Source organism: Rhincodon typus, chromosome 16 (assembly GCF_021869965.1).
Source record: "Rhincodon typus isolate 14 chromosome 16, sRhiTyp1.1, whole genome shotgun sequence".
NCBI classification, from domain to species: Eukaryota; Metazoa; Chordata; class Chondrichthyes; order Orectolobiformes; family Rhincodontidae; genus Rhincodon; species Rhincodon typus.
Window position 1 is genome coordinate 33441497 of NC_063347.1, and position 26466 is coordinate 33467962.

General features: G+C 39.6%; 1 protein-coding gene across 1 annotated transcript in view; it reads left to right on the plus strand.

Annotated features, from left to right (window-relative positions):
* Positions 1–26466, plus strand: part of LOC109912514 (receptor-type tyrosine-protein phosphatase gamma-like) — a 767972-nt gene that overhangs the window by 664814 nt on the left and 76692 nt on the right. Inside the window, exon 13 of the mRNA XM_048606500.1 lies at positions 784–922. Within this exon, the coding sequence (XP_048462457.1) occupies positions 784–922 (139 nt within the window). The remainder of the gene's footprint in view (positions 1–783; positions 923–26466) is intronic.

A 26466-nucleotide genomic window follows, 5' to 3' on the forward strand; every position in this document is an offset into this window, starting at 1 on the left:
TCAGCTTTCCTGCTCCTCTGATGCTGCCTGGCCTGCTGTGTTCCTCCAGCTCCACACTGTGTTATCTCAGCTTGAAATTCTTGTACCTGACTGAGCAATTACAGTATCTAAATAAGTATTGACTAACAGATATTGTGTTTCCAGTTTTGTTGCAGAGTTCTGATAAAAGAACAAAGGGGCGAACATGAGAAACTTAAAATTTTAGAAGTTAGGCCTTTGTGAATTTTATTATAAAATTAAAGGGAATATTTAAGAGAAAATGTTTTACTGCTCATGTTCATTTATATCATGTTCTACATCAGTCCTACAGTTGGATGCCAGGCACTAAATTGTCAGTCTATCAGTGCATTTGTACATTGTGGATACTTATCACCGACCTTGCCTCATTAACAGGTTCATAATGACGTTTGCTATAGGGCGTTAATTGTATCAATGTGATGAAGGGCTCTAATTTAGAGCAAAGGGATGTAAACTTTATTTACATAGAAAATAGCATTCAAGATTGTGTAGCATTTGGTTATTATTGAAGCTTAAAGTGTTTGTATAAATAACTATGAATATCATCTGAATGGCATTTTTATTGCACTTAAATCTGTCTGATCACCGGAATGATGTTGCACAACTCAACAGGTAAGAACAAGAGATAAGGTAGCTTCTGCTGTTTGCCATGAGCAAGACCATGTTGTTCTACATTATATTATCACACTGTATGTTGCAGTAAGATTTTATTCTAATATTTCATTTTTATGTTTCTATTTTGTTTCTGTTCCTGGATTTATGCAGAGGACAGATCATCTTCAAGTATGGCCACACAATCATACTCACCCTCCAGCAAGATGGAATGGATTATTCCATTGGTGGTTGTCTCAGCTTTGACTTTTGTTTGTTTGATTCTTCTCATAGGCGTGCTTGTTTACTGGAGGTAAGACTCTGAGCTTTTTGTTTGCTGTTGCCAAGACCTAACTGACCTGATGTTTAAGCTACATCAGCTTTTAACTTCTGCCATCCTATTTCAGTAAAACCTAGTGGAAGGAGTAACTACTTGTTTGTCTCTTCTGGAGTTCATGAGTTTGTTTTACTAGGCTGAACCATCTGTAACCACTGAGAATTTATGCTTCATAATTAAGAATAGTAATGTTCAACAGAAAAAGCAAGTTCATTTGAAATCATGTGGGTTGTTTCAGGAGGAAACTTAATCTTTAAACATCTCAGAATTACATTGGCATGGGTATTATTTTGCACTGAGAATTCAGCAGTTTTTTGGCAACATTATTTTTTAAATTTCTAGGTTATTCCATGCAATTAATATCAACTGTCTGAGAATTTATGTTTACTAAGTGGATTAAATAGTAGTAATTATGGCTGTGAGTCATAAGGTTGTGAGTTCAAGCTCAAGCAGGACTTGAGACATAATGTCGGCTGGCATTTCAGCCCAATGCTTAAGGAGGTATTCTCTTTCCAATGGGAAATTAAACTGAACCAGTATCTGACATTTCAGATAGATGTAAAAAATCTTATAATACTATAAATGAAGTTGAACAGCATGTTTTGTGCAATGACCAATATTCAGTCAGTTGTTGAAGCAAGATGTTCATCATGCGGTTCACGATGATGAGAAAACTCTATTACCTGCAGGTTAGATTCAGTGCACACCTTGATTATTTATCTTCAATCCAATTGTAAGTATATATATCAAACCTTTGGACCTACTGTTCAGTTGGGCGTGGTGCCACGGTAACAAGACATGGCCCTCATTTGCTATGACAAAGCGATAAGAAAAATGATTGTAAATTACCAGTCTGTCTAGAGGGAATTCTTTGTGTATGTTGGATATGGAGTATTTACCTGGAGATCTAGTAGAAGACCGTGGCAATGTTATTTCTGACCTGAAGTGTTTGCAATTTTTCAGATGTTTTCCCTTCATAAATGGATGAAACAAGTAGTTTAGTTTACTGTAGGATTGATTAAAACCGAATCCTTAACAATGTATATACAATATTGACAACCTTATTTAAGGAAAGATGTAATGCATTGGAAACTGTGAAAAGAAGGCTTCCTGATTAATACCTGAAATGGGGTGGGTTGTATTATGAAGAAAGCTTGAGCAGACTAGGCTTGTATCCACTGGAGTTTAGAATGTAAGAGGCAACTTGATAGAAGCATATAAAATCCTGAGGGATCTTGACAAGGTTGATTTGGAAAGGACGTCTTCTTTTATAAGAGAATTTAGAACTAGGAGTAACTGTTTAAAAATAAGGGCTCACTATTTCAAAAAGAGATGAGGTGAAATATTTTCTCAGAGCATCATGTATCTTCAGAACTTTTTTCATCCAAAGATGGTCGAAGTAGAGTCTTTGAATATTTTAAGGCAAAGGTGGATGGAATCTTGGTTAGAAGGGGTGAAGTGTTATCAGGGAAATGTGGACCTAAGGTAACAATCACATAGCCATGATCTTATTAGATGGTGAAGCATGCTTGAGGAGCTGAATTACCTGGTCCTGCTCCTTGTTTGTACGTTCACATATGTCAGAAATCGTGTATCAGAAATGCCAATATGCAACAGATATCAGAGAGCTTCAGATTAATTTTCCCACTTCTGTGGTACATAACAGAAAATTTGATTCAGATGTGTAGTTCATGTCAGGGATTCAAAAGATGCTTAAATTAATTTGCTTTTTGAATTTTCTGGCATTTCCCAAAGCAAATTATGAAAAAGAGCAAGGCAAAAATTAACCTCTACTTGTTAGAACTATTAAAGATGAAGTTGGACACAAAGATGCTGTAATTAATACCATATTTAACATTCAATATTGAAAATCCACTTAACATTACACAAATTGGATTTTTAACATCAATCAACAGCATCTGGGTAGTCATAGTACAATATCAATTTAAATGTATCTCTATTTCAGCATAACCTGGATCTTGCTTCATATAAAACAATCGCTTGCAATGTTGGATTGGGCTTACATAGAACATAGAACAGCACAGTACAGACCCTTCGGCCCACAACGTTGTGCCAAACTTTTACCCTAAACCTAAGGTCGTTCTAACCTCCACCGCTACCTTATACTATCATCCATATGCCTATCTAATAGCCGCTTACATGCCCCTAATGAGGCCGACTCCACTACCCTCTCCGGCAATGCATTCCATGCCCCTTCCACTCTCTGAGTAAAGAACCTACCTCTGACGTCTCCCCGATATCTACCTCCTTTCACTTTAAAACTATGTCCCCTTGTAAAAGTTACCTCCACCCTCGGAAAAAGTCTCTGGCTGTCTACTGTATCTATACCTCTGATCATTTTGTACACCTCTATCAAGTCAAAATGTACAGCCCATGTTAAAATATAACTATGGATTTCCAATACCTGTACTGCGACATGAGCATAATTTAACTAAACCTCTTTTTGTAGTAACTTGACAGGTACTTCCTTTTGGGCGTTAAGGCTTCACCATTGACAATACCTGAGGCAAATTGTCGTCCATAGTAATTTTTGATTTGGACATAAATCTCTATTCTTGGCTTGAGCTAATCTTGCTATTTGTGCTGTGTGACATATTTAATATAATGTTGTTTGCCTGAGACTTAGCCATTAATCAAATAATTGTTTGAGTCAAATTTTAATTTTTCTGAACCTTCACACAAACTCTCTATCAACATTTGAAGATGTCAGTCAGAAATTCTGTACAACCTCCTTTAATTTGCTGAGAACCTCACTCCATACTTGATTTAGGTGGGCAAAATATGAGCTTAATTACCTCCAATTTCACCAAGGAAACCTCCCTTGGAGGAGTGGCCACGAGTCAAGACGATTAACACAATTACAGGGTTATTTTTCAAAATGTCATTCAATCACACGAATGTGCCAGAAGAATTAATTGTTCAATTTGGATTAGTTTGATTAACAAAAGACTTTAAAGTCAAAGTTTCACTCCTTTCTTGTTCCCAGAGTTTAAATTGTGTTCTTAATATTAAGAATCTCCAGAAATCACCAGTCAATGATAATAATTCATTAATTAGTCCATTGATTTGAGTCTAGCTCATCCTAGAAAGAGGATTCTCAAGAAATCTGTTTAAAGAAACTAGGGCGTAACATTCCTCTCTTTGTGTTTGATGTTTGAATGCAAAGATTGGCTCCTTTTTAATTAAGGTAATAAAATGTTTTTAGTGGGTTCATATGGTGCAGTGGCAGTGTCCTCTCGACAGTTGGACCCAGGAGTCCTGGATTCAACTCCACCTGCTCCAAAGGTAATAACATCCGTGAAGAGGTTGATTAGAAAATTTCTTTTTAGTGTATGCAGACCAGAACGGCCTATACTTTTCCTATATTACTTAAACTAAACAGGAGCTTGAATAAGTATTCTATTGAGCATGGCATGTTCAAGTATCAGTGTATGTTAAGCGGATTGTTAGGTGCATTGGTTTGTGACTTCACTCCTCATTTGCAAAGTTTTCTATCCCTAACTGGAGGTGTTCCACTTACTTGAAGAAATAGAAGAAAAATCAGTGAATAAGTTTCAACAGGATGACTTCACAAATACCTTTCCAGCCAGATTTAGCAACTAGATCTGGTGATGTAATTCCTCACCACCACCGTAACTTTTGGGTTACTGTGAACACTTAGGCTCTTCTGTAGTACTTAGGAATAATGTTTACAGCAAAGATTCCAAAAAAGATGTACGAAAATAACATACACTTGTCAATGGCCTTTTCCTTTCCCAAGTAACACAGCTTTTCCATGCATCATCATCTTTTAATTATTATTGTATATACATTTTTAAGCTAAACTGGTAAACATATAAATAATTTCCTTAACACTAAGATTTTTAACCCTTTTTACAAACTCCATCTAAAGTGGGCCTTTTTCAAGTGTCTTCTGAAAGTGTAAATGTATGAAACATAGGTTTCCATCGTGTATAGAAAAGACTCATCTTAATAATAGAGACTTGCATCCATGAAGTACCCCTATCATTGAAAAAATTGCTGAGGCATTAAATGTGTAATTACTGGATTATATGTCTTCAGATGCTGTGAGGGCAAGTTGAAATATTAGAAAAACCGTTATGAATAAGTTTTTGATCTAGTTTAGTATCTTTGCAGTAATAAGCAAAAGCATACACAATGCTTCGGGAGCATTGTCACAGATATATTTGCTTAGGAAATGATTTATGTAAATTTAACTTCAGCTATTTTATTCTTTTGTGGGCTATTGAGTGACTTCTTGTGCTGTTGACATTCCAGCTTGCATGAAAAACATCATGATGAAGGAATTGTGATGTTTACAGCAAATACTTCCTCATAGGGAATGACATCCAGCTGTTTGATTTTTTTTTAAGTAGCTGCCTGTTCCAATTAGTTCTAGTCAATTTCATATGCCACTTTTTTTTTCAAAATCTACATTGAAACTACATAAGTGAGAAGTAAGTACAACAGAATGTAGATCTTAATGTATGTAATAAGTTAACTTTGCAAAACTGAGAATATTATGATTTTAAAAGTAGTTATAATTTGGAGATTATGGAGGATCAATCCTGCTTCTACTGATTTCTCATTCAGAAACGTGAAAACTCTTTACTTAGCTGTTTGATTTCAGTTTCTTGTGGTTTATTTGAAGATTGCTAATTAGGCTGCTTCAAGACCAAGAAACCATGCTATCTGCTGTGATCAGACTGTCCATTTTATCAAGGAGGTTGAATAGGCCATGGGCCATCTTAAATCTGAATTTATAAAATAATGTCTTCTATCTATTTGAAAACAGTTTTTTAAAATACTTTTCTTGACATTTAGATATTTAGTCTAAAGCAATTTAATGTCACAGAGATATAAAAGTACTAATTTACAGTTGGAGATGTATTGACCTTGACCTTGTCCTGAATATGGAATTACTTCTTAGGTACATACAATTCAGATTCAGATCTTTTCATTCAGTCTGAATATACTGTAAACCCAAAATGCAATTTCCAAATTATGAAATACGTATGCAAATGAAGAAAACTACTGAGAAGTTGCTGATACGAATTCAGGGAGCATGTTTGAAGGAACTCAAATAAAACATATAGAATGATGTGCGGTGCTTTTCAAGACAACAGACAAAAAGGGTGTTCTCTGTACTAGGGACCTGGTGGAGCTATTTAAAGCGCATTGAAGAAATTAGTCTTTTAGATGACATTTGGAAGCAGACTGCAGAGAAGGTGAGGATGCTGCGTAAAATAATTCATAGAGTGAGGACATACATTAGGGGAAAGAGCTGCTAGCAATAATAAAACAGAGTAGGTGAAAAATCAGTATATGCTGCTATGCACAGGTGAATGGAATTCAATGAAGAATTGACTTGAAGGAACTTGAAGAATGATAATTTTAACATTGCTTCCCTGTGGTACAGAAAGTCAGTGCAATTTGCCCATATGGGGTGCAAGTATTGATGCAGTTGAGAAAGCAGAATACAATATTTTGGAAGAGATGTACTTTGGATCATGGAAATAGCAGGGTTGTAAAGGAGCATATAGAGAAATTGAATCTGGAGGTGATCAAGAGCTAATCAAAATTTAAGGTAGAAAAGTAAGAGCATGTAATGGCAGAGATGGACAATGTTTGACAATGGAAAAAGGCAGTGATTTGAACTGATTAGCTGTGGAGGATGAGTAGAGGTTATGGAACCAGGATGAATAAATGTTGTTGAGATGTATATCATTCAGTTGAATGAAGAAATAGGCTTCTGTGCAGAATGGCCTATTACTGATCCTGTGTTCCTAGCAAATCAGCAGGTGGTCCACTATGCAACAACCCTGTGCATGATCTGTGTTAGCATTTGGAGTCAACAGCACATGTTGTTAAATATTGATGTAACTGAAGGAAATGGTTTCTTGACAAATTTGGGAAATTGAGGCATGTCCTGGACATAATATCATTCATACAGTTGTTCAGAATGCCAACAGCCTTCATCTTAAGGGGAGGCAATGGCTTAGTGGTACTACCACTGGACTGTTAATCCTGAGACCCAGATAATGTTCTGGGGACTGGGGTTCTAATCCCACTGTGGCAGGATGGTGGAATTTGAATTCAATAAATATCTGGAATTAACAATCTAATGATGACCGTGAATCCATTGCCAATTGTCAGAAAAACCCATCTGGTTTACTAATGTCCTTTAGGGAAGGAAACTGCCATCCTTACCTGGTCTGGCCTACATGTGACTCCAGACCCACAGCAATGTGGTGGATTCTTAACTGCCCTCTGGGCAATTAGGGATGGGCAATAAATGCTGCCTAGCTGGCGACACCCTTATCCTGCGAATGAATAAAGAAAAAAAACCATAGGAACAAATGAACAAGGAACAGGAATAGGCCACTGTGCTCTTCGAGCCTGCTCTGCCTTTCAATAAAATCATGGCTGATCTGATTTTAACCTCAACCCTACATTCTTGTACACTGATAATCTTTCATCCTCTTGGTAATGAAGAATCTACCTGCCTTTGCCTTCAAATATTTAAATGGAGGATGCAGCCTGACTTTATCTGATTTTCTTTTCAACAATTAAAGTGGTTTTGCCAAGATTCCATGATTGCACATGTCATTAAGTAATAAATCCATTCAGTAGACACTGAGCTTATGTTGCCTGCTAATTATTTTCTCTTCTCTTTTTGGCTAAAGGTTTAGTGCAGCTGAAAGGGGCCAATTGCTGTTTTTATGGCTTATATTCTCTCAAGTGTCAAAGAAACTTCTAGTTCATGTAGTTTGAATTGGATTCAAACATTTCATTCTGAGCTGGACAGCGATACTATTAAAGGCATTAATGAGCAGTTCATAGAGTGGTGAAAGCATAGCCCAAGCGCATAAAAAGAGTACATTCACTTTGATTTTTTACACAGAGCCGTGATACCTATTTCTGACAAAATGAATGCACGTGAAACAATTGTTTGTCCTTTTTCTTTCAAATGTTACATAGTTTTACATAAAATATAAAACAAAGAAACAAGTCAACCTAATCAGTCCAATCCAGCATTTATGGTTCACACAAGCATCCTTCCAACTTCACTCATCTAAATTTATCATCATAACCCCCATTCCTTTAGAGTCATAAGGCTGGAACTTACATGTTTTAGGCCAATTGTCAGTTTCGTGGAGGACGGGTTTGCCTCCCAAGTCCAGCAAGATCTCTCAACATGTCTTATCAAATTTGCCTCATTAACTACCATACTCCCAGTGGCACCCCTCTCACCCAGTTCCAGCCCCATTCTACCACTGCTGCACCCGGAAACGTGTTACTTCTGGAATTTCAAGGAATAGACTGGCATCGTTGGCACCCGGGCCATATTTAAAATGTTACAAATCAAACACTTTTAGTCTGAAGTTCCCCTGCATGGTTCCTGATATTTGCCATGAACGTAGCACAGAAGGGAAAATTGGCATCTCACTTTGTGAGCAGGGACATGGAGATCCTGGTGGATCGAGTGGTGCAGAGGCTAGATATCTACCACACCCAGGGTCAAATGTGAAGGCCACAACACGAGACCATCCCAGCTTGACCCAATGTTCCCAAAAGAGTCTGTGCAATTGTAATTATCTCAAGGAATGCACAGCAATGGAGGAAGAGGGGCAATGATCTACTGTACTCTGTCACTTTAAATGTCACCATCCTCTCTCTGATTCCTCCCACTCCATCTCTGCTACTTTACCCACCTTCCACCAGTGATCATGCTGTACCACTCTTACTTGTTGTCTGCAATCTTTGCCATTCACTGTTACCCACTCCAACTCTCAACACCACTAATCCTGCATGTCCTCTGCGCTGCCTACTGAATGAGTTGGCATACCTTCCCGCCTGCACCAAAATAACTGCTGTGCCACCCAATTTCATCTCCCATGATTTCTGCCTTTCTGTCATTCCAAGAGGAAAATAGTCACTAATAGTGCGGAAGGATTCAAGTCAGGTGTTTAGCTGCTCAAAGTTCAGGTCCTCACCCCTTTTATGGGGAGAATCCTAACTCTGACCACCCTGAATATTTGACTGACTTGTCCAAGACCCTAGTCTGATATCAGAGGCCGCCCTTGACTGATGGTGCCTGTAACCTCTAATTGAAGGCTATCTCCCTTGACTTGACTGAGGACTGCTAACAGCCATGAGAAGTTCCCTGGCTTTGGGATGGAGCAGATTTTGTCAAGTGTGTCCAGGAAGGATTTCTGACTCACTATGTAGATAGGCCGATTAGAGGGGAGGCCATGTTGGATTTGGTGCTTGGCAATGAATCAGGCCAGGTGTCAGATCTCTCAGTGGGAGAGCATTTCGGTGATATTGATCACAACTCCCTGACCTTTACTAGAGTCATGGAGAGGGATAGGAGCAGACGGTATGTGAAAGTATTTAATTGGGGGAGGGGGAATTATAATGCTATTTGGCAAGAACTGCAGAGCATAAATTGTGATCAGATGTTCTCAGGGAAATGCACGACAGAAATGTGGAGGTTGTTTAGGGAGCAGTTGCTATGAGTACCTGATAAGTTTGTCCCACTGAGGCAAGGAAGGGATGGTAAGGTGAAGGAACCTTGGATGACAAGACATGTAGAACATCTAGTCAAGAGGAAGAAGGAAGCTTACTTAAGGCTGGGGAAGCAAGAATCAGACAGGGCTCTAGACGACTACAAGGTAGCCAGGAAGGAACTGAAGAATGGACTTAGGAGAGCGAGAAAGGGGTATGAAAAAGTCTTGGTGGGTCGGATTAAGGAAAACCCCAAGGCGTTCTATACTTATGTGAGGAACAAGAGGATGGCCAGAGTGAGGGTAAGGCCAATCAGGGATAGTAGAGGGAACTTGTGCACGGAGTTGGAGGAGGTAGGGGAGGTCCTTAATGAATACTTTGCTTCAGTATTCACCAGTGAGAGGGACCTTGACGCTTGTGAGGACAGCATGAAACAGGCTGATATGCTCGAAAAGATTGATGTTAGGAAGGAGGATGTGCTAGAAATTTTGAAAAACATGAGGATAGGTCCCCTGGGCCAGACGGTATATACCCAAGGTTACTACAGGTAACGAGGGAAGAGATTGCTGCCCCTTTGGTGGTGATCTTTGTGTCCTCACTGTCCACTGGAGTAGTATCAGATGATTGGAGGGTGGTAAATGTCATTCCCTTGTTCAAGAAAGGGAATGGGGTAATCCTGGGAATTACAGACCAGTCAGTCTTACTTCTGTGGTGGGCAAATTATTGGAGAGGATTCTGAGCGACAGTATTTATGATTATTTGGAAAAGCACAGTTTGATTAGAAATAGTCAGCCTGGCTTTGTGAGGGGCAGGTCATGCCTCACAAGCCTTATTGAATTCTTTGAGGATGTGACAAAACATGTAGATGAAGGCAGAGCAGTGGATGTGGTGTATATGGATTTTAGTAAGTCATTTGATAAGGTTCCCCATGGCAGGCTCATTCAAAAAGTAAGGAGGCATGGGATTCAGGGAAATTTGGCTGTCTGGGTACAGAATTGGCTGTCCAATAGAAGACAGAGGATGGTAGCAGATGGGAAGTATTCAGCCTGGAGCTCGGTGGCCAGTGATGTTCTGCAGGGATCTGTTCTGGGACCTCTGCTCTTTGTGATCTTTATAAATGACTTGGATGAGGAAGTGGAAGGGTGGGTTAGTAAGTTTGCCAATGACATGAAGGTTGATGAAGTTATGGATAGTGTGGAGGGCTGTTGTAGGTTGCAACGGGACATTGACAGGATGCAGAGCTGAGCAAAGAAGTGGCAGATGAAATTCAACCCAGAAAAGTGTGTATTGATTCATTTTGGATGGTTGAATTTGAATGCAGAATACAGCATTAATGGCAGGATTCTTCGCAGTGTGGAGGAACGGAGGGATCTTGGGGTCCATGTCCATAGATCGCTCAAAGTTGCCACCCAAGTTGATAGGGTTGTTAAGAAGGCGAATGGTGTGTTGGCTTTCGTTGGCAGGGGGATTGAGTTTAAGAGCTGCGAGGTTATGCTGCAGCTCTATAAAACCCTGGTTAGACCATACTTGGAATATTATGTTCAGTTCTGGTCGCCTCATTATAGGAAGGATGTGGAAGCTTTAGAGAGGGTGCAGAGGAGATTTACCAGGATGCTGTCTGGACTGAAGGGCAAGCCTTATGAGGAAAAGTTGAGGGAGCTATAGCTTTTCTCATTGGAGCACGAAGAAGGTTGAGGGGTGACTTGATAAAGGTTTACAAGATGATGAGAGGCATAGATAGAGTGGATCGCCAGAGACTTTTTCCCAGGGCAGAAATGACTATTATGAGGGGGCATAATTTTAAGGTGATTGGAGGAAGGTATAGGGGAGATGTCAGAGGTAGGTTCTATGCACAGAGAGCGATGGGTGCGTGGAATGTACTGGTGGTGGTGGTAGCAGAGTCAGATACATTAGGGTCTTTAAGCGACTCTTGGATAGGCACATGGATGATAGTAAAATGTAGAGTATGCAGGGTAGTTTGATCTTAGAGTAGGAGAATAGTCGGCACAACATTGTGGGACGAAGGGCCTGTACTGTGCTATACTGTTCTATGTTCTTTTTGTATCAGTGCTAAATACAGTGGTACTATGAACCTGGCATTTCTAGCTGAATGACAATGTGCACAAAGGAAAGGCACAAAAAGGAAAGGTACTGTGAGTGGGGACTAATAAAACAAGCAAATAGCCCAGTCCAGTCCATGAATTGGGTGTGTGACCCTGAGCACAGAGTGTTGATTTTGTAGCTTTATGATAGTAGTTACTGGTGCAGCCCAAGGTGCATCATTGAAGTGCAGAAGCATACTGTAACCGGGTCAGAGATTTACCATGAGCGTGCTTAGAGGCTGGCACATGTTGGATGCCAATATCCGTGCACTTGGAGTGCATACAGCCAATGCCATGTAGCATGTCCTGAGATGTTGGGTCTGGTGTCCAACACAGAGATTCTTTTGGAGCAGAAAGCAAGCTAAAATCACCAGGTACCTGCGCTGATTTCCCATGTCAATAATTCTTGTCATCCAGCTTGTGCAGCATATTTGGTAAGAGGCATCTAAACATTATTGAGATCAAAAAAGCAGTTAATAAAGTCACTAACAAGCAAAAATCTCCCCATCAGCTAGCTTGTCACTGCCTCGTGGGAACCTCACTTGAATACCCAGAATTAAGTTAAAACATGTAGCGGTATGCTCCCAACATTGAGATAGGCCTCACTCGACGTCTTGTACAATCTGCTATTTTTTTGCCTTAGCCCACATCATTCAGGCTTTGATAAGATTCTAACCACAAAATTATGTGCATCAGGGAGGCCGTTTGGCCTTTCAAGTCTATGCTGACTCATCATGGAGCAATCCAGTCAGTTCCATACCCCTGATCAGTTCCTGTAGCCCTTAGCAAATTCATTCCCTTCAACTGCCCATCCAATTTCCTTTTGAAATCTTTCATTCTTTCTGATTTCACACTCTCAGGGAAGGAACCTTTAGGTTATTGCCACTCACTCATAAAATGTTCTTCCTTACACTCCCTGTGCATCTCTTGCCCAAAATCTTAAATGTCTCTCATAATCCTTGTGAAATTGGCTAATGGGGAGAACTTTTCTTAACTGTTTTGTTTAAGTCTGCTGCAATCCCATTCTATTTCTCCCTTATATGCTTGACTGGCCTCCCCTTAAATACATCTAGACTGTTCACTTCAACAGCTCCCTGTTGTAGCAAATTCTAGATCATTACTGCCCTTTTTGCAGCTTGTCAGCTTAGATTCACTCCCTGCACAATGACAACTCCTGGTCCAGCCATAGTGTACCACCCCTTTAAGAGGTGCAGGCTAGTTTTGAGACGTGCAGGCTAACTTTGAGAAGTGCGAGAAAGTTCTGATTTTGAATCCACTGTTTATGTGTACACCTAATGAACAGGATGCTTAGCACTGGTTGCACACAGCAATCATTCAGATGTGCAGGCAGTGTAAAGTTGGCAAACTGCCTGCATTTGAATCACGAGCATGGTTTAAATGCACATCGTGATAGCAGCGTCTGTTTAGGAGCAGCCAGTTTAGCCACCAACATTTTCCTCTGCCTCAGCTTCATAAGTTCCATCAGGCTTGTGATGTGTTTTTTTTACTTTGCTTGAATGATTGGTATAAGAGCATACAACTGTAAGCACTGGAAATGTCAATTCCAGCAATGACATTATTCCTCTACAACTTTTAAAGCAACTATTTCCCAAATGGCAGTTTGAGCATTTCAGGATTCATTGAAGTTGCCATAGTGACAGGCTCCCTGCTGCTGAATTTGTCTTGCGGAGTCTGTTCGGTCTTCAGAACGAGGGGACTGATGCTCATTAAAAAGACACAAAAAACCTTTTTACCAACTTGAGTTCTTCCACACAGTTTTACTAATACTTTATATTGAAGATTTCATTGCCATGAGCAAAGGCTGATTAGAGAAATCCTGAGAGGCATTATTTATTTTTCTGCAGAAACATGTCCTTACTGTATCTAAGAATGGATTTTAAAAGCTTTCAACAGCTCATTTGAAATCAAACAATAGGTGTACTTCATGATTCTTAAGTGTTTGTTGAAAATTAGCTTACATTACCAAAATATGCTAAAGGTGTTTGAACAGTTTTATTTAAACAAAAAGGCCAGTTTATTATTGAATCCATAAATTTCAAAACTGGCATCACTTCAGTGGTTGTGTATAACCGCAAATTTAAGTTACAAATATCCTGTCTGGCTTCCAAATCATATCAGAATGCTCAAAAAATTTTAGCCTGACTTTTCAAAAACTAGCAGTTCTCAAATATGCTACCCCTTTGCCTAGCCATTGTGCGAATTCGTTTAAGTGGTTCAAAATTTTTCTCGATATTTTAAAGTTTTTGGTTGTAAAGCACTAATTCTGTTTCAAACCACTTGTTATCATGCCAAATTGATTCCTTTGTAATTATCCATAGTAAAAGAATGAATAGCATCATAGTTATCCCTGTGACAAGTTATTATGTGTAGCAAACATATGTTCTTCAAATTGATTGGAAGTACAAAAGTATAAACTTTAAGTATCCATCACAAAGGTCACATAATGAATAATCAGTCTCCAGATACTCATGGGTATTGTAGTTTGACAGAAATGTTTCAACATTTACATTTTTATCTGGAGAGCAGTTTTAGAAGGGAATGAAGGGAACATAGACATTTTTAATTTGGTTACATTAGATTTGTTCTACAATCATTTCATTGGAGTGAAAGAACACTTGATACTCCCATTTGTTGTTCGTATATGGCCTCCAGCATTTTCATAGAACTACATAAATTGTTTAGCTTGTTCAGGCTACACATAAGTTGTTTAAAAGACATTACTTTACTGGTTTTCATTGCTTCTAGTTTTACTTTTGCTTAGTGCTGTATCTTTAAGAAATAGGTTTTGCTATTTAAAGCTTCCAGAATGTAACAGGAGGGTTTGTGAAAAAAAATTTTCATCTATAGCAACTTTCACAACCTCAGGCACCCCAAAATACATTAAAGTATAAACATCAACCATATCATAAAGGCATTTCAGACAATTACAAAAATCAGTCATTTCTGTTCCTATCATAATAACTGTGCTCAGAATCAGGTACATGCTGCGATATTGTAGTGAAATGCACGCTTTTTTCAATTTGTTTACATTTAGTTGTTTACAAGTCACATTTATCATAATGCAACCATACAAATTTTTTTTTAATGGCTGACTAAAAATAGGTAATAAACATATATAATACCACTGAGCAAACTTCAATGGTTTACAGCATAGGAGCATTCAAATGGAGTTACTAAATAAATATACATATATACTGCTGAGCAAATTTCGTTGGTTTACAGCATAGGAGCATTCAAATTGAGTTACTAAATCAGTTAGCTTCTGGCCATATCAGGACCTGCCTGAAATCTCCCAGTACAAAGACAAAAATGTTTTGGCAAATTCCTGAAAAGTGTGTGTCCGAAATAAAGCCCAATAATGTGCTGTTCAGCTCAGCTGGAATGTTCACTTCCCTCAAGATTTTTTAACACACAAAATAAAGAAACAAAATACATCAATTTCCAAAAACGTATAACAAAGTGTGCCAGAAGGAAAGCAGTTGCATATTATTGCTGCTGTCTATCTATGTCATAAAAACTGAAAGTTTAGTACTGTTGACTAATATTTTATTGCCTTTTCATATCAAAATTCTCATCTAATTTTTGAGGAATTTTCTTTTGCTTGTTTCTTTGTTGCATTTCCCATTTCACATACACAGCACTCAATGGATTAGCAGATGTTTTGGAATTTACTTTCTCTAGTTGAAATATCTAGATGTATCTTTATTAGCAATTTGCATCAGTAATTTCCTTTACCCCATATGTGGCAGTTGCAATGTCTATTTTGTGATGAGACCCAAGACAATATTAGTCCCATCTGGATAAATACTCTGGTTAAAGGCTTATTGAACTAGGCTTTAGGAAAGCTGCAGGGCTACTCTCTGTGGGTTTTCTGTATTCTGTTAATTTTATCTATGCATTATTTTGTATAATATTAGTAACTTATGAATATTGGACTTAATTTCTTACGTATTTCTGGTAAATTTGAAGTAAGGGTGAATAATTCAGAAAATATATTTGTGTGATGGAAGGAGTTAGATGGCTTGCCATTTTGTGGCACCAAAAGACCATTGAATTAAAATAGCGAATATTTGTTTGCTGACATGTATTTATTTTAGTAACTGCAATATTTGCTCCTTGGATAAACTGTGGCTAGACTGCTAGGACATAAATAATCCCCTGCAATTCCCCTTTTCTTGGTCTCAGCTAAAATCCACTTCACTTATAACTTTGGTACAGCCTGTATTATTATGGAAACCTCTCTTGTTTGTTTAATTTTCTGAGCGAAAACTTTTCTAAATTACTTAGGGTAATCAAGCAAAACTACTATGCATCAGTATCTTCACTATTCAGCCAAGTCTCTTCTTTTCATGAAAGAATTCTTGATTACAATACTTCAGTAAGGGTCATAGAACACAGGGGCTGCATCAAGTAGTCAATTTTTTTAACATTGAAAGAGATAACAAATAATTTATTAAAATATTATATAGTCAGCTTACAATTTAAACATAGGTTATTATGGCACTCATTAAATTTCTCTACAAATTGTCAGTGTTGCATTGCACTGGTATGCTTTTCAGGTTAAGCTTTATTTGTCCATTGTTACTTGTCTCCCTTGTGATTGATAGCACTGCCACTGGGAGCTTTTTTTACAGAACAGCCTAGTCAAAAGTCTATGAACTCTGCAGTCCTTGCTGATATTCAAAGGTTTCATGTAAATTTTGGGTCCTCCTACTAGGAATCCCTAAAGTTCTTGAAAAGCATGGCATCTTACACATTGGCAAATTTGAATTGTTAGTTTGTTTGAGTGTCTTCACGGTTAAATGGATAGATAGTAAATATGCTCCATATTTGCTCAAAATTGGCTATGCAGCTCAGAGGGAATATCGGTGGTGTACTCTTGTATGTGCTGCCCTCGTCCTTCTAAATAATGGAGGATGTGGGCCTGGAAAATACTGATAAAGGAGCCTTGGTGAGTTACTGCAGTGTATCTGTACATGGTGCACACTGCTGCCACTCTGTGCATCAATATCAAAATACTTTATAGTCCATGTATGATTTTTGGGAACTAGTATCTCTAGTAATAAGAAGGCCTAACAGCCTAAGAGAATAAGGTCCCACAAAAAGCCTAATGATGGCAAAAAATTATCTGCTTTACTAATGTTAAACGTGGATAAACGTTGACCAGGACACTAAGGGCATTGAAGTTCTGTTGTTTTAAAGTAACACATGTATGTGATAAACAGAAAAGGTTGAAAGATTTTTCTCTTCAAAATAGTGGCAGATAGCCATTCAAGTGAACTTAGGTGGAATTCTAGAATTTTTTGGAGTTGCACATATCCTGGCAAGTGCAAATATTCCATTACATTCCTAACATGTGGATGAGGCTTGGAGAGTCATGAGTTGAGCTACTCATCACCAAATATGACTTCAAGGTTAATTATAAACTTATATTTCAGTTTCCCATTTGATTTGCTGACACAACAGGATTGCTAACCACTTTGTTAGCACCATCTCCTCGAGTTCACCTGGAGGCCTATTAAAAATGACAACAAACCTCATAATGAAAAATGCATTGCCATCTGGGTTCTGGGTTAAATTGGATGAGGAGAGAAAGGGAACATAAAAAAAAGTTGAGAAAATGAGCATCCAGGTGATTTGAGGCTTTCCTGGGGTCCTAGGGAGAGAAGTAAAGTCTTTTCGGCCAGTGTTGGAATAGGGAGCCTAAACATAAGGTACTCCAGGCCTGGAAAAAGATGGTCAGATGTAGGTGAATCAGACTTAGGATCTGGATTTGATGTTGGAAGAGGTTCAATGAGTTCACAAGAGTAACAAGGGTGAATAGAGATCTGCATTCTCTATTTCTCTCAGTTACATCTGCAAACAGTCCCAAGCCCCTCTGTGCTCCAGTCTATTCCATGCATTCCATCATGTTGCTCACCACCCATCTCAGGGTGCTCTGTACAATCTCTACTTGTCATTCCAAACACACACTGACCTTTGTCTTGTTCTCTTCATAATAGCAACCAATTTGCAGTTGGCCTTCTTTGTCTAGACCTTATTATAAGATGCCCTCAGATTAATTTAAGCAGCTGAACCTTTGTTTCAGTAAGCCAATGGTATATTCTGTCAGTGTTCCCAATAAAGTATGCATGCATGTGTAGCAACATATAAGATACTATGCAGGCTGCTCAGAAGTTGTCTTCTTTTAAAATAACACATGTACATAGTAAACAAGAAGATTGAATATTAAAATAAACAGGCCTCACACAATAAAATAATTAGAGAGATCAACTGATCTATGATTTTTCTGTTGATCAGATTACTCTTACTGCTGTGTCATGCTGTTGTTGTGAAGGTGTGAGGGGATGTCTTGTCTCAAGCTGCTGTTCTTTGAAATATGGTTGCAGGGGATTGTTAAGCAATGTAGGATGAAGCAGTGGTAACAGCAAACTCAGAAACTGACAGCCGCATGTATTATCCTTCTCTGGTGATTAGTTGTGCATGGTGCTGTCAAAAAATACTCAAAGCTCTGGTATCCTGGTAGCTATATGAGTGCAGCATATTGTACCTTAGGCATGAGGGAAGCCAGCCACTGTTGCAAATCCTAGAACTCTTGCTTTCTAGCAGTTGGTGTCTTGAGAAAATAATATGGTTTACCACATCAGGCAGACCTTTGATGAATTGCTTGATGTGGCTGAATGGTGTCCCGTAAACTGTCCTAGTAGAAGCCTGAAGCAAAACAGTTAAGAGTCATGGGTAACTTTGGCACCCTCTGGTTAAACATGATGCAGTGGTCTTTCAAGTAGCAGGCCCTTCGCAGGAAGCAATATAATTCATCAATGGCTTGGCTGGTGAAATGTAGCCTTATATTGTAGGAAACGTCTTATCTCATTGGCTCAGTAAGGCCTTCAATGAGTATTTCATTCATCTGCACTTTTCTTTAAGTCCCAGTTATTGGTAATCTTGGTTGTTGAGGCTGCTGTTTCTGATGCTCATCATCCTCCACCCAACAAAATACAGAAATTACATTATACGTATGAAACAGTGTGCATTTTTTATTCATTCATGGGGTATGGGCCTCAGTATCTCTGCCAGCATTTATTGCACATCCTTACTGCCTTTGGTATGATGGTGGTGAGTGACCAATTTTACTTGTTGCAGTCTTTGAGGTGTAGGTGCACACACTGTGTTCTTAAGGGAGTACCAAGATTTTTAACTAGCAACAGTGAAGGAAAAGCTAAATTGTTCCAAGTCAGGATGGTGTGTGGCTTGAAGGGGGACTTGATGGTGTTCCCATGCATCTGCTATCCTTGTCCTTCTGAGAGGTACAATTTGCAGGTTTTGACACTTCCAGGAGCTCTGACGAGCCTCGTTGATGTGCTAAAGTGCCTCTTTTATATGTTACACACTGCTGCCACTATGCATTTGTGGTAAAGGGACTTATAATGATGGTGATAGACAGGGTACCAATCAAGTAGATTATATTATTCTGGATGGTGTCGAGAGTGTTGAGTGTTGTTGGAACTACACTGATCCAGATACGTGTCCAACACACCCCTGACTTGTGCATTGTATATGATAGATAGATATTCAGAGGACAGCAGGTGGTTACTCGCAGTGGAATTCCTTGACTCTGACCTGCTCATGTAGCCGCAGTAATTATACGATTGAGCCAGTTCGGGTAATAAACATACAAACGTGGAACGGGAGTAGGCCACTCAGCCCTTACTGCCTTTTCTACTATTCATTAAGATCATGGCTGATCTGCTTTTAACCTCAACTCTACATTCCTGCATATCCCCAGTAATCTTTCATTCCCTTGGTAATGAAGAGTCTACTTACCTCTGCCTTAGAAATATTTAAAGATTCTACATCCATTGCCTTTTGAGTAAGGGAATTTCAAAAACTGTCAACCCTCTCATTTCTCCCTTACATGGGAGCCCCCTTATTTTTAAACTATGACCTCTAGTCCTAGATTCTTCCACAAGATGAAACATCCTTTTCACATCCACCTAGTCAAGTCCCCTCAGGATCTTATATGTTTCACTTAATTCACCTCTGACTCTTCTAAAGTCCAGAGGATACAGGCCTAGCCTGTCTAACCTCTCCTCATAAGACAGTCCACTCATTCCAGATATTAGTCTAGTAAACCTTCTCTGAATTGCTTCCAATGTATTAACTAATCCTTCCATTAGTATCATGGCTCAGTGGTTAGCAATGCTGCTTCACAGCACCAGGAACCAGGTTCAATTCCACCCTCGGGTGACTGTCTGTATGGAGTTCGCACATTCTCTCTGTGTCTGCTTGGGTTTCCTCCGGGTGCTCTGGTTTCTTCCCACAGTCCAAAGATGTGCAGGTTAGGTGGATTGGTCATACTAAATTGCCCATAGTGATCAGGGATGTGTAGATTAGGGGTGTTACAGGGGAATGGGTCTGGGTGGGATGCTCTGAGGGTTGGTGTAGACTTGTTGGGCTGAAGGGTCTGTTTCCACACTGTAAGGATTCTATGTCAATGAAGCATCACCTCCCTAATTTTGTGTTCAATTCCACTCACAATAAGTCATAATATTCAATTAGCTTTCCTGATTGCTACTTTCAAGCTTCCTACTAACCTTCTGTGATTCATGCACTAGGACACCCAGATCTCTCTGCATCTCAGTGTTCTGCAACCTCTCACCATTTAGATAATGTACTTTTTTTATTTTCTGTTAAAATAGACAATTACACATCATTTCACATGGTATTCCATTTGCCAAATTTTTGCCCACTCACTTAACCTGTATCCCTTTGCAGGCTCCTTATGCCCTCTTCAATACTCACTCTCCTCCTATCCTTGTGACGTCAACAAATTAAGATACCATACCTTTGAGCCCTTCATTCAGATCATTGGTATTAATTGTAAGGAGTCAAGGCCCAGCACAGACCCCTGTGACACCCCACTCATGACATCCTGTCAGCCTGAGGAAGACCACAATTATTCCCACTCTCTGTGTCCTGTTAGGAAGCCAATCTTCTATCCATGCCAATACATTACCCCCTACACAGTTTTTATTTTCCACAGTAACCTTTTATGTGGCACCTTATCAACTGCCTTCTGGAAATCTATGTACAATGCATCTACTGGTTCCCGTTTATCCATGTGACAAGTTACTTCTTCAAAGAACTCCATTAAATTAGCTAAACCAGATTGGCTTTGCCTGATTACCTTAAATCTATTCAGGTGCCCTGTTAAACATCTTTACTAATAGCTCCAGTGCCCTGTTATAACAATTTTTTATATAGCTTCTCATCAGTAATAATCCCCAGGATGTTGATAGTGGGGTATTCAGTATTATTGAATGTGGTACTCAAAATGCACAGTAGATTTGGGTAAATTCACCCCAAGTCCCCCAGTTGCCTAGGAAATCACCTCCATAAATTGAATGGAAGGAAATGATGAAGGTCTGTTCCACCAGTCACAGGCTGGTTCTCTTTGTGCTGTCCAATTCATGCTACGCATGTTGAGTTAAAATTGAAACCTTACATTCTGAGGACTTTCTTTTGCTGATTATTTTTAATAGACCCTGCTGTGAACCTCCAAACTGTTTGGGATCACTTTACTGGCTGAAAAGTAAGATGAACCAATTCCAGCTGTTTCTGTGTTTGGAATTTAACTGACTTCTTCAATAAATCTAATTTGAATGTACTCTTACTAATACTTGCTAATTTAGTTTTATTATTGATATTTTTTACATTAATGGCCATGACCAGTTCCTAATAGTCTTACAAGCTCATATCTGCAAATACTATAATTAGATATTTCCCCATAAAAATTGATCATTCAAAAACTTTCTTTAAATCAAATAAAATATGGTTTTGCTCTTTTCCAACTCTGAAAATCAGAATAAAATTAAATGTTGCAAGAAAAATCCAATATGGCCAATTACTGTGCCATCAGCCTATGCTGAATGACCAGCAATTATTGCTGCAGGAGTTCCTCAGGGTAGTATCTTAGATGCAGACATTATCAGCTGCATGGACAATGCCCTTCCAATCAAGATTTGTTCAGATGTGGAGACTCTAGGAGCTGATTAAATACGGTTCAACACCATCCATGGTTCTGCAGATAAATAGAGCAGCCGTTTCCCTTCAGAGAGGCAAGATTTGGACAAGTTCAGATATTAGCTCATAATTGGCAAATACTGTACACCCTCACAGTTGCCAGGCACCCGGATAGATTTTAACCATGTCCCTTTGACATTCAACAGCATTATTTTTGGTGAATCATCTGCTATGTCAGCTGACCAGAAATATTGGGCTGCTTTAGCGAGTCCGTGGCTGGGAATTCTGTAGCGTGTAACACGCCTCTAAACTACTTTAAACCTTTCCGACATCTACAAGGCATCCTAAAAGACATGAATACTTTGCACTTGTCTGACTAAATGCAGTTCCAACAACACTCAAGATGTTCAACGACATGCAGGATAAAGTCACCCATACCATCCACCAAACACGTATTTATTCACCCACACATGCAGCATTGCTGCAATATGTACCATCTAAGATTAACTGCAGCAATTCACCAAGACTGCTTCAATAGCAGCTCTCAAACTGGTGACATCTGAGCCTGATCACCTAAGTGTTTGTTTGTAAGACTTGTAAAACTTATAAATCTTAATTTTCTTTTGTAAATCTACAATAGTGAGGAGGGTGAGAGGTTTTTTTTAAATATATGTTTTACTGAGATCTGTCTCTTGATTGAATTTTTTGAAAATATATCATAGGTGTTAATTTATCCTGGAACAGGGTTTTTAGAGCAATCAGACTGTGCTGTTTTCTGAGTCTGAAGATTGTTTAACGTGCAGAAATGGCCTTTAGTAGAGTGATATGCTCTCTCTGTCCATTGTGGGAGTTTAGGGAGAATTTCAAAGTTCCTGATGATTCTGCCTGCAGGAAGTGTGTTTTGTTGTGAACCTCATCAGACTGCTTGGATCGGTTGGAGTGACAATTAGAGGCAAAGAGGAATTTACAGAAACCGGGGTGTGACGGATGGCAGTTTCAGGCAAGTAGAAAACTGCAGATACAGTCAGGTAGATGGGTTACCTCTCGAAAAGGTAAGAGGGGTATGGAGGAGTCTCCTGTGGCTATCCCCATGAGAATAGAGATAAGTCTGAGGCAGGTACAGTTAGGAAGAAGAGCAAGTCAAGTCGTAAGGGCAGGCAAGAGCAAGGCAGACAATGAGGTAAGACTGATAAATTAAACCACATTTATTTCAATGTAAGTGGCTTGACAGTTAAGGCAGATGAACTTAGGGAATGGTTGGAAACATGGGAGTGGGATATCTTAGCTATTATAGATACGTGGCTCAGGGAAGGGCAGGACTTGCAGCTTAATGTTCCAGGGTACAGATGCTACAAGAAGGATAGAAAAGGGGGCAAGAGAGGAGAGGAATGGCATTTTTGGTTAAGGATAACATTACGGCTGTACTTAGGGAGGATATTCCCAGGAGTATGTCCAGTGAAGTTATATTAGTGGAACTGAGAAATAAGAAAGGGATGATCACTTACTGGGACTGTGCTATAGACCTCCCAGTACACTGCCATAGTGTTAATCGGATGGAGAGGAATTTGTGTACAAGAAGATTTTCTTATTCAGTATGTGAATGCACCAACTAAAGAAGGAGCAAAACTTGACCTTCTCTTGGGAAATAAGGCAGGTCAAGTGACTGAGGAGTCAGTGGAGGAGCACTTGGGGCCAGTAATCATAATTCTATTAATTTTAAAATAGTGATGGAAAAGGGTAGACCTGATCGAAAAGTTAAAGTTCTAATTTAAAGTAAGGTCAAAAGTTGATTGGGAGAGGCTATTTGCAGGTAAAGGAACGGTTGGAAAGTAGGAGGCCTTTAAACATGAAATAACAAGAGCCCAGAGACCGTATGTTCCTTTTAGCGGTGTGCTGCAAGGATCAGTGCTGGGACCAATGCTTTTTATCATTTATGCAAATGATTTGGATGTGAATATAGGAGGTATGGTGAGAAAGTTTGCAGGTGACACCAAAATTGGTGGTGTAGTGTGAAGGGCAAGGCTGCTAGGTGTAGGGTGGATGACTAGAAAATTTGAAGGTCTGGTCAAGAAAAAGAAGGAGGCATATGTCAGGGAAAGACAGCTGAGATTGAGTGAATCCCTAAGAGTATAAGGGCAATTGGTGTATACTCAAAAGGGAAATCAGGAGGGCAACAAGGGGACATGAGATATCTTTGGCAAATAGGGTTAAAGAGAATCCAAGGAGAGTCTACAAATACATTAAGGACAAAAGACTAACTAGGGAGAGTGCCAGGGACCCGGGTTCGATTCCAACCTTGGGCGACTGTCTGTGTGGAGTTTGCACATTCTCCCCAAGTCTGCGTGGGTTTCCTCCGGGTGCTCTGGTTTCCTCCCACAGTCCAAAGATGTGCAGGTTAGGGTGGATTGGCCATGCTAAATTACCTGTATTGCTCAGGGATGTGTGGATTAGGTGGGTTACAAAGGGATGAGTCTGGGTGGGATGCTCTGAGGTTCGGTGTGGACTTGTTGGGCCAAAGGGCCTGTTCCACACTGTAGGGATTCTATGATCTATGATCTATATTCAGCAAGGCCACCTATGTGTGGAATTGCAACAGATGGGCTAGATACTTATTGAGTATTTTACATCAGTGTTTACTGTGGAGAAGGATATTGAAGCCAGAGAACTTGGAGAAATAAATAGTGGTATCTTGAAAAGTGTCCATATTACAGAGGAGGAGATGCTGGATATCTTAAAATGTATTGAGGTGGATAAAATCCCGTGACTTGGTTCGGTGTATCCCAGAACTTTGTGGAAAGCTAGGCTCCTTGCTGAGATATTTGTCTCATTGATAGCCACAGGTTGGCTAATGTGGTGCCATTATTTAAGAAAAGTGGTAAGGAAAAGCCAGGGAACTATATATTGGTGAGCCTAAAGTCAGTGGCGCATAAGTTGTTGGAGTGGATTCTAAGAGATAGGATTTACACGTATTTGGAAAGGCAAGGACTGGTTAGAGATGGTTAACATGGCTTTGTGAGTGGGAAATCATGTCTCACTAACTTGGTTGAGTTTTTTGAAGAAGTGACAAGATTGATAAAGGCAGAGCTGTGGACATTGTCTATATGGACTTCAGCAAGGTCTTCGACAAGGTCTGGCATGGCAGACCAATTAGCAAGACTAGATCACATGGAATCCAGGGAGAGCTAGCTTTTTGGATACAAAATTGGCTTGAAGGTAGGAGACCGAGGGTGGTGGCGGAGCATTGCTTTTCGGACTGGAGGCCTGTGACCAGCAGTGCGCCACAAGGATTGGTGCTGGGGTCACTGCTTTTTGTCATTTATGTAAATGATGTGTATATATGAGGTATGGTTAGAAAGTTTGCAGATGACACCAAAATTGGTAGTGTAGTGGAATGTGAAGAAGGTTAACTCAGAGTACAATGGGACCTTTATCAGATGAGCCAATTGGCCAAGGGGATTAATTAGATAAATGTAAGGTATTGCATTTTGGTAAGGTGAATCAATGCACTATACACTTAATAGTAGGGTTCTGGGGACTTTCCAAACAAAGAGACTTTGGGGTACATGTTCATAGTTCCTTGAAGGTAGAGTTGCAGGTAAACAGGGTAGTGAAGAAGGCTTTTGGTATGCTTGCCATTATTGGTCAGTGCATTGTGTATAGGAATTGGGAGGTCATGTTATGGCTCTACAGGACATTGGTTAGGCTACTTTTGGAGTACTGCGTTCAATTCTGGTCTCCCTGCTATAAGAAGGATGTTGTTAAACTTGAAAGGGTTCAGAAAAGATTTATAATGATGTTGCTAGGTGTGGAGGGTTTGAGCTATAGGGAGAGGCTGAAAGGGCTGGGGCTATTTTCCCTGGAGTGTCAGAGGTTGAGAAGTGACCTTATAGAGGTTTATAAAATCATGAGGGGCATGGATAGGGTGAATACTCAAGGTCTTTTTCCCATGGTAGGGGAGTCCAAAACTTGACGACATGGATTTAAGGTGAGAGGGGAAAGATTTAAAAGGGACCTAAGGGGCAACTTCATCATGCAGAGGATGGTGCGTGTATGGAATGAGCTCCAGAGGAGGTAATTGAGGGTGGTGCAATTGCAACATTTGAAAGGCATCTGGATGGGGACATGAACAGAAAAGATTTAGAGGGATATGGATTCAAATGCTGGCAAATGGGACTAGATTAATTTAGGATATCCGGTTGGCATGGACGAGTTGGACCGAAGAATCTATTTCCATACTGTACATCTCTGTGACTTTATAACTAAATTGGGGGCTCTTGTTGGGAACAAAATCTCTAATTCCAGATTGTGTTTAGGATTGTTGGACTCAAAGACAGTGAGTGGTGAGTGTTGTTGCTCTCTTTTCGGGTGTTGAATTTGGTTGGTTAAAATACAGTGTGCCTTCTTAGTAATGGCTCTTTCAGTCACTAAGAGTTTCCTGGGTTGGAAGAAGTCACTTTGGGAACTTTACAGAAAGTGAGCAAGGCAAATCTTTTGGAAGTGGCAGACAAGCTGGAGTTGTGGTTGCTTTTGTCCACACGAAAGGGGGAAGTAATCGCAGCATTTGTACTTGGAAATATCACCATTTCTTCTTCATTGCTGATTGAAAATCATGGAACTTTCTACTGAACGGAACCATGCAGACTACAATGGATCAAGATAATGGCTCACCAACACTGTCTGAAGAGCATTTAAGGATGGACAATAAATGCTGACATTACCAATAAGGGAGAAGATTAAGCAATTGAATCTGTTATAGAGATAGTAGGAACTGCCGATGGTGGAGAATCTGAGATAACAAGGTGTAGAGCTGGATGAACACAGCAGGCCAAGCAGCATCAGAGG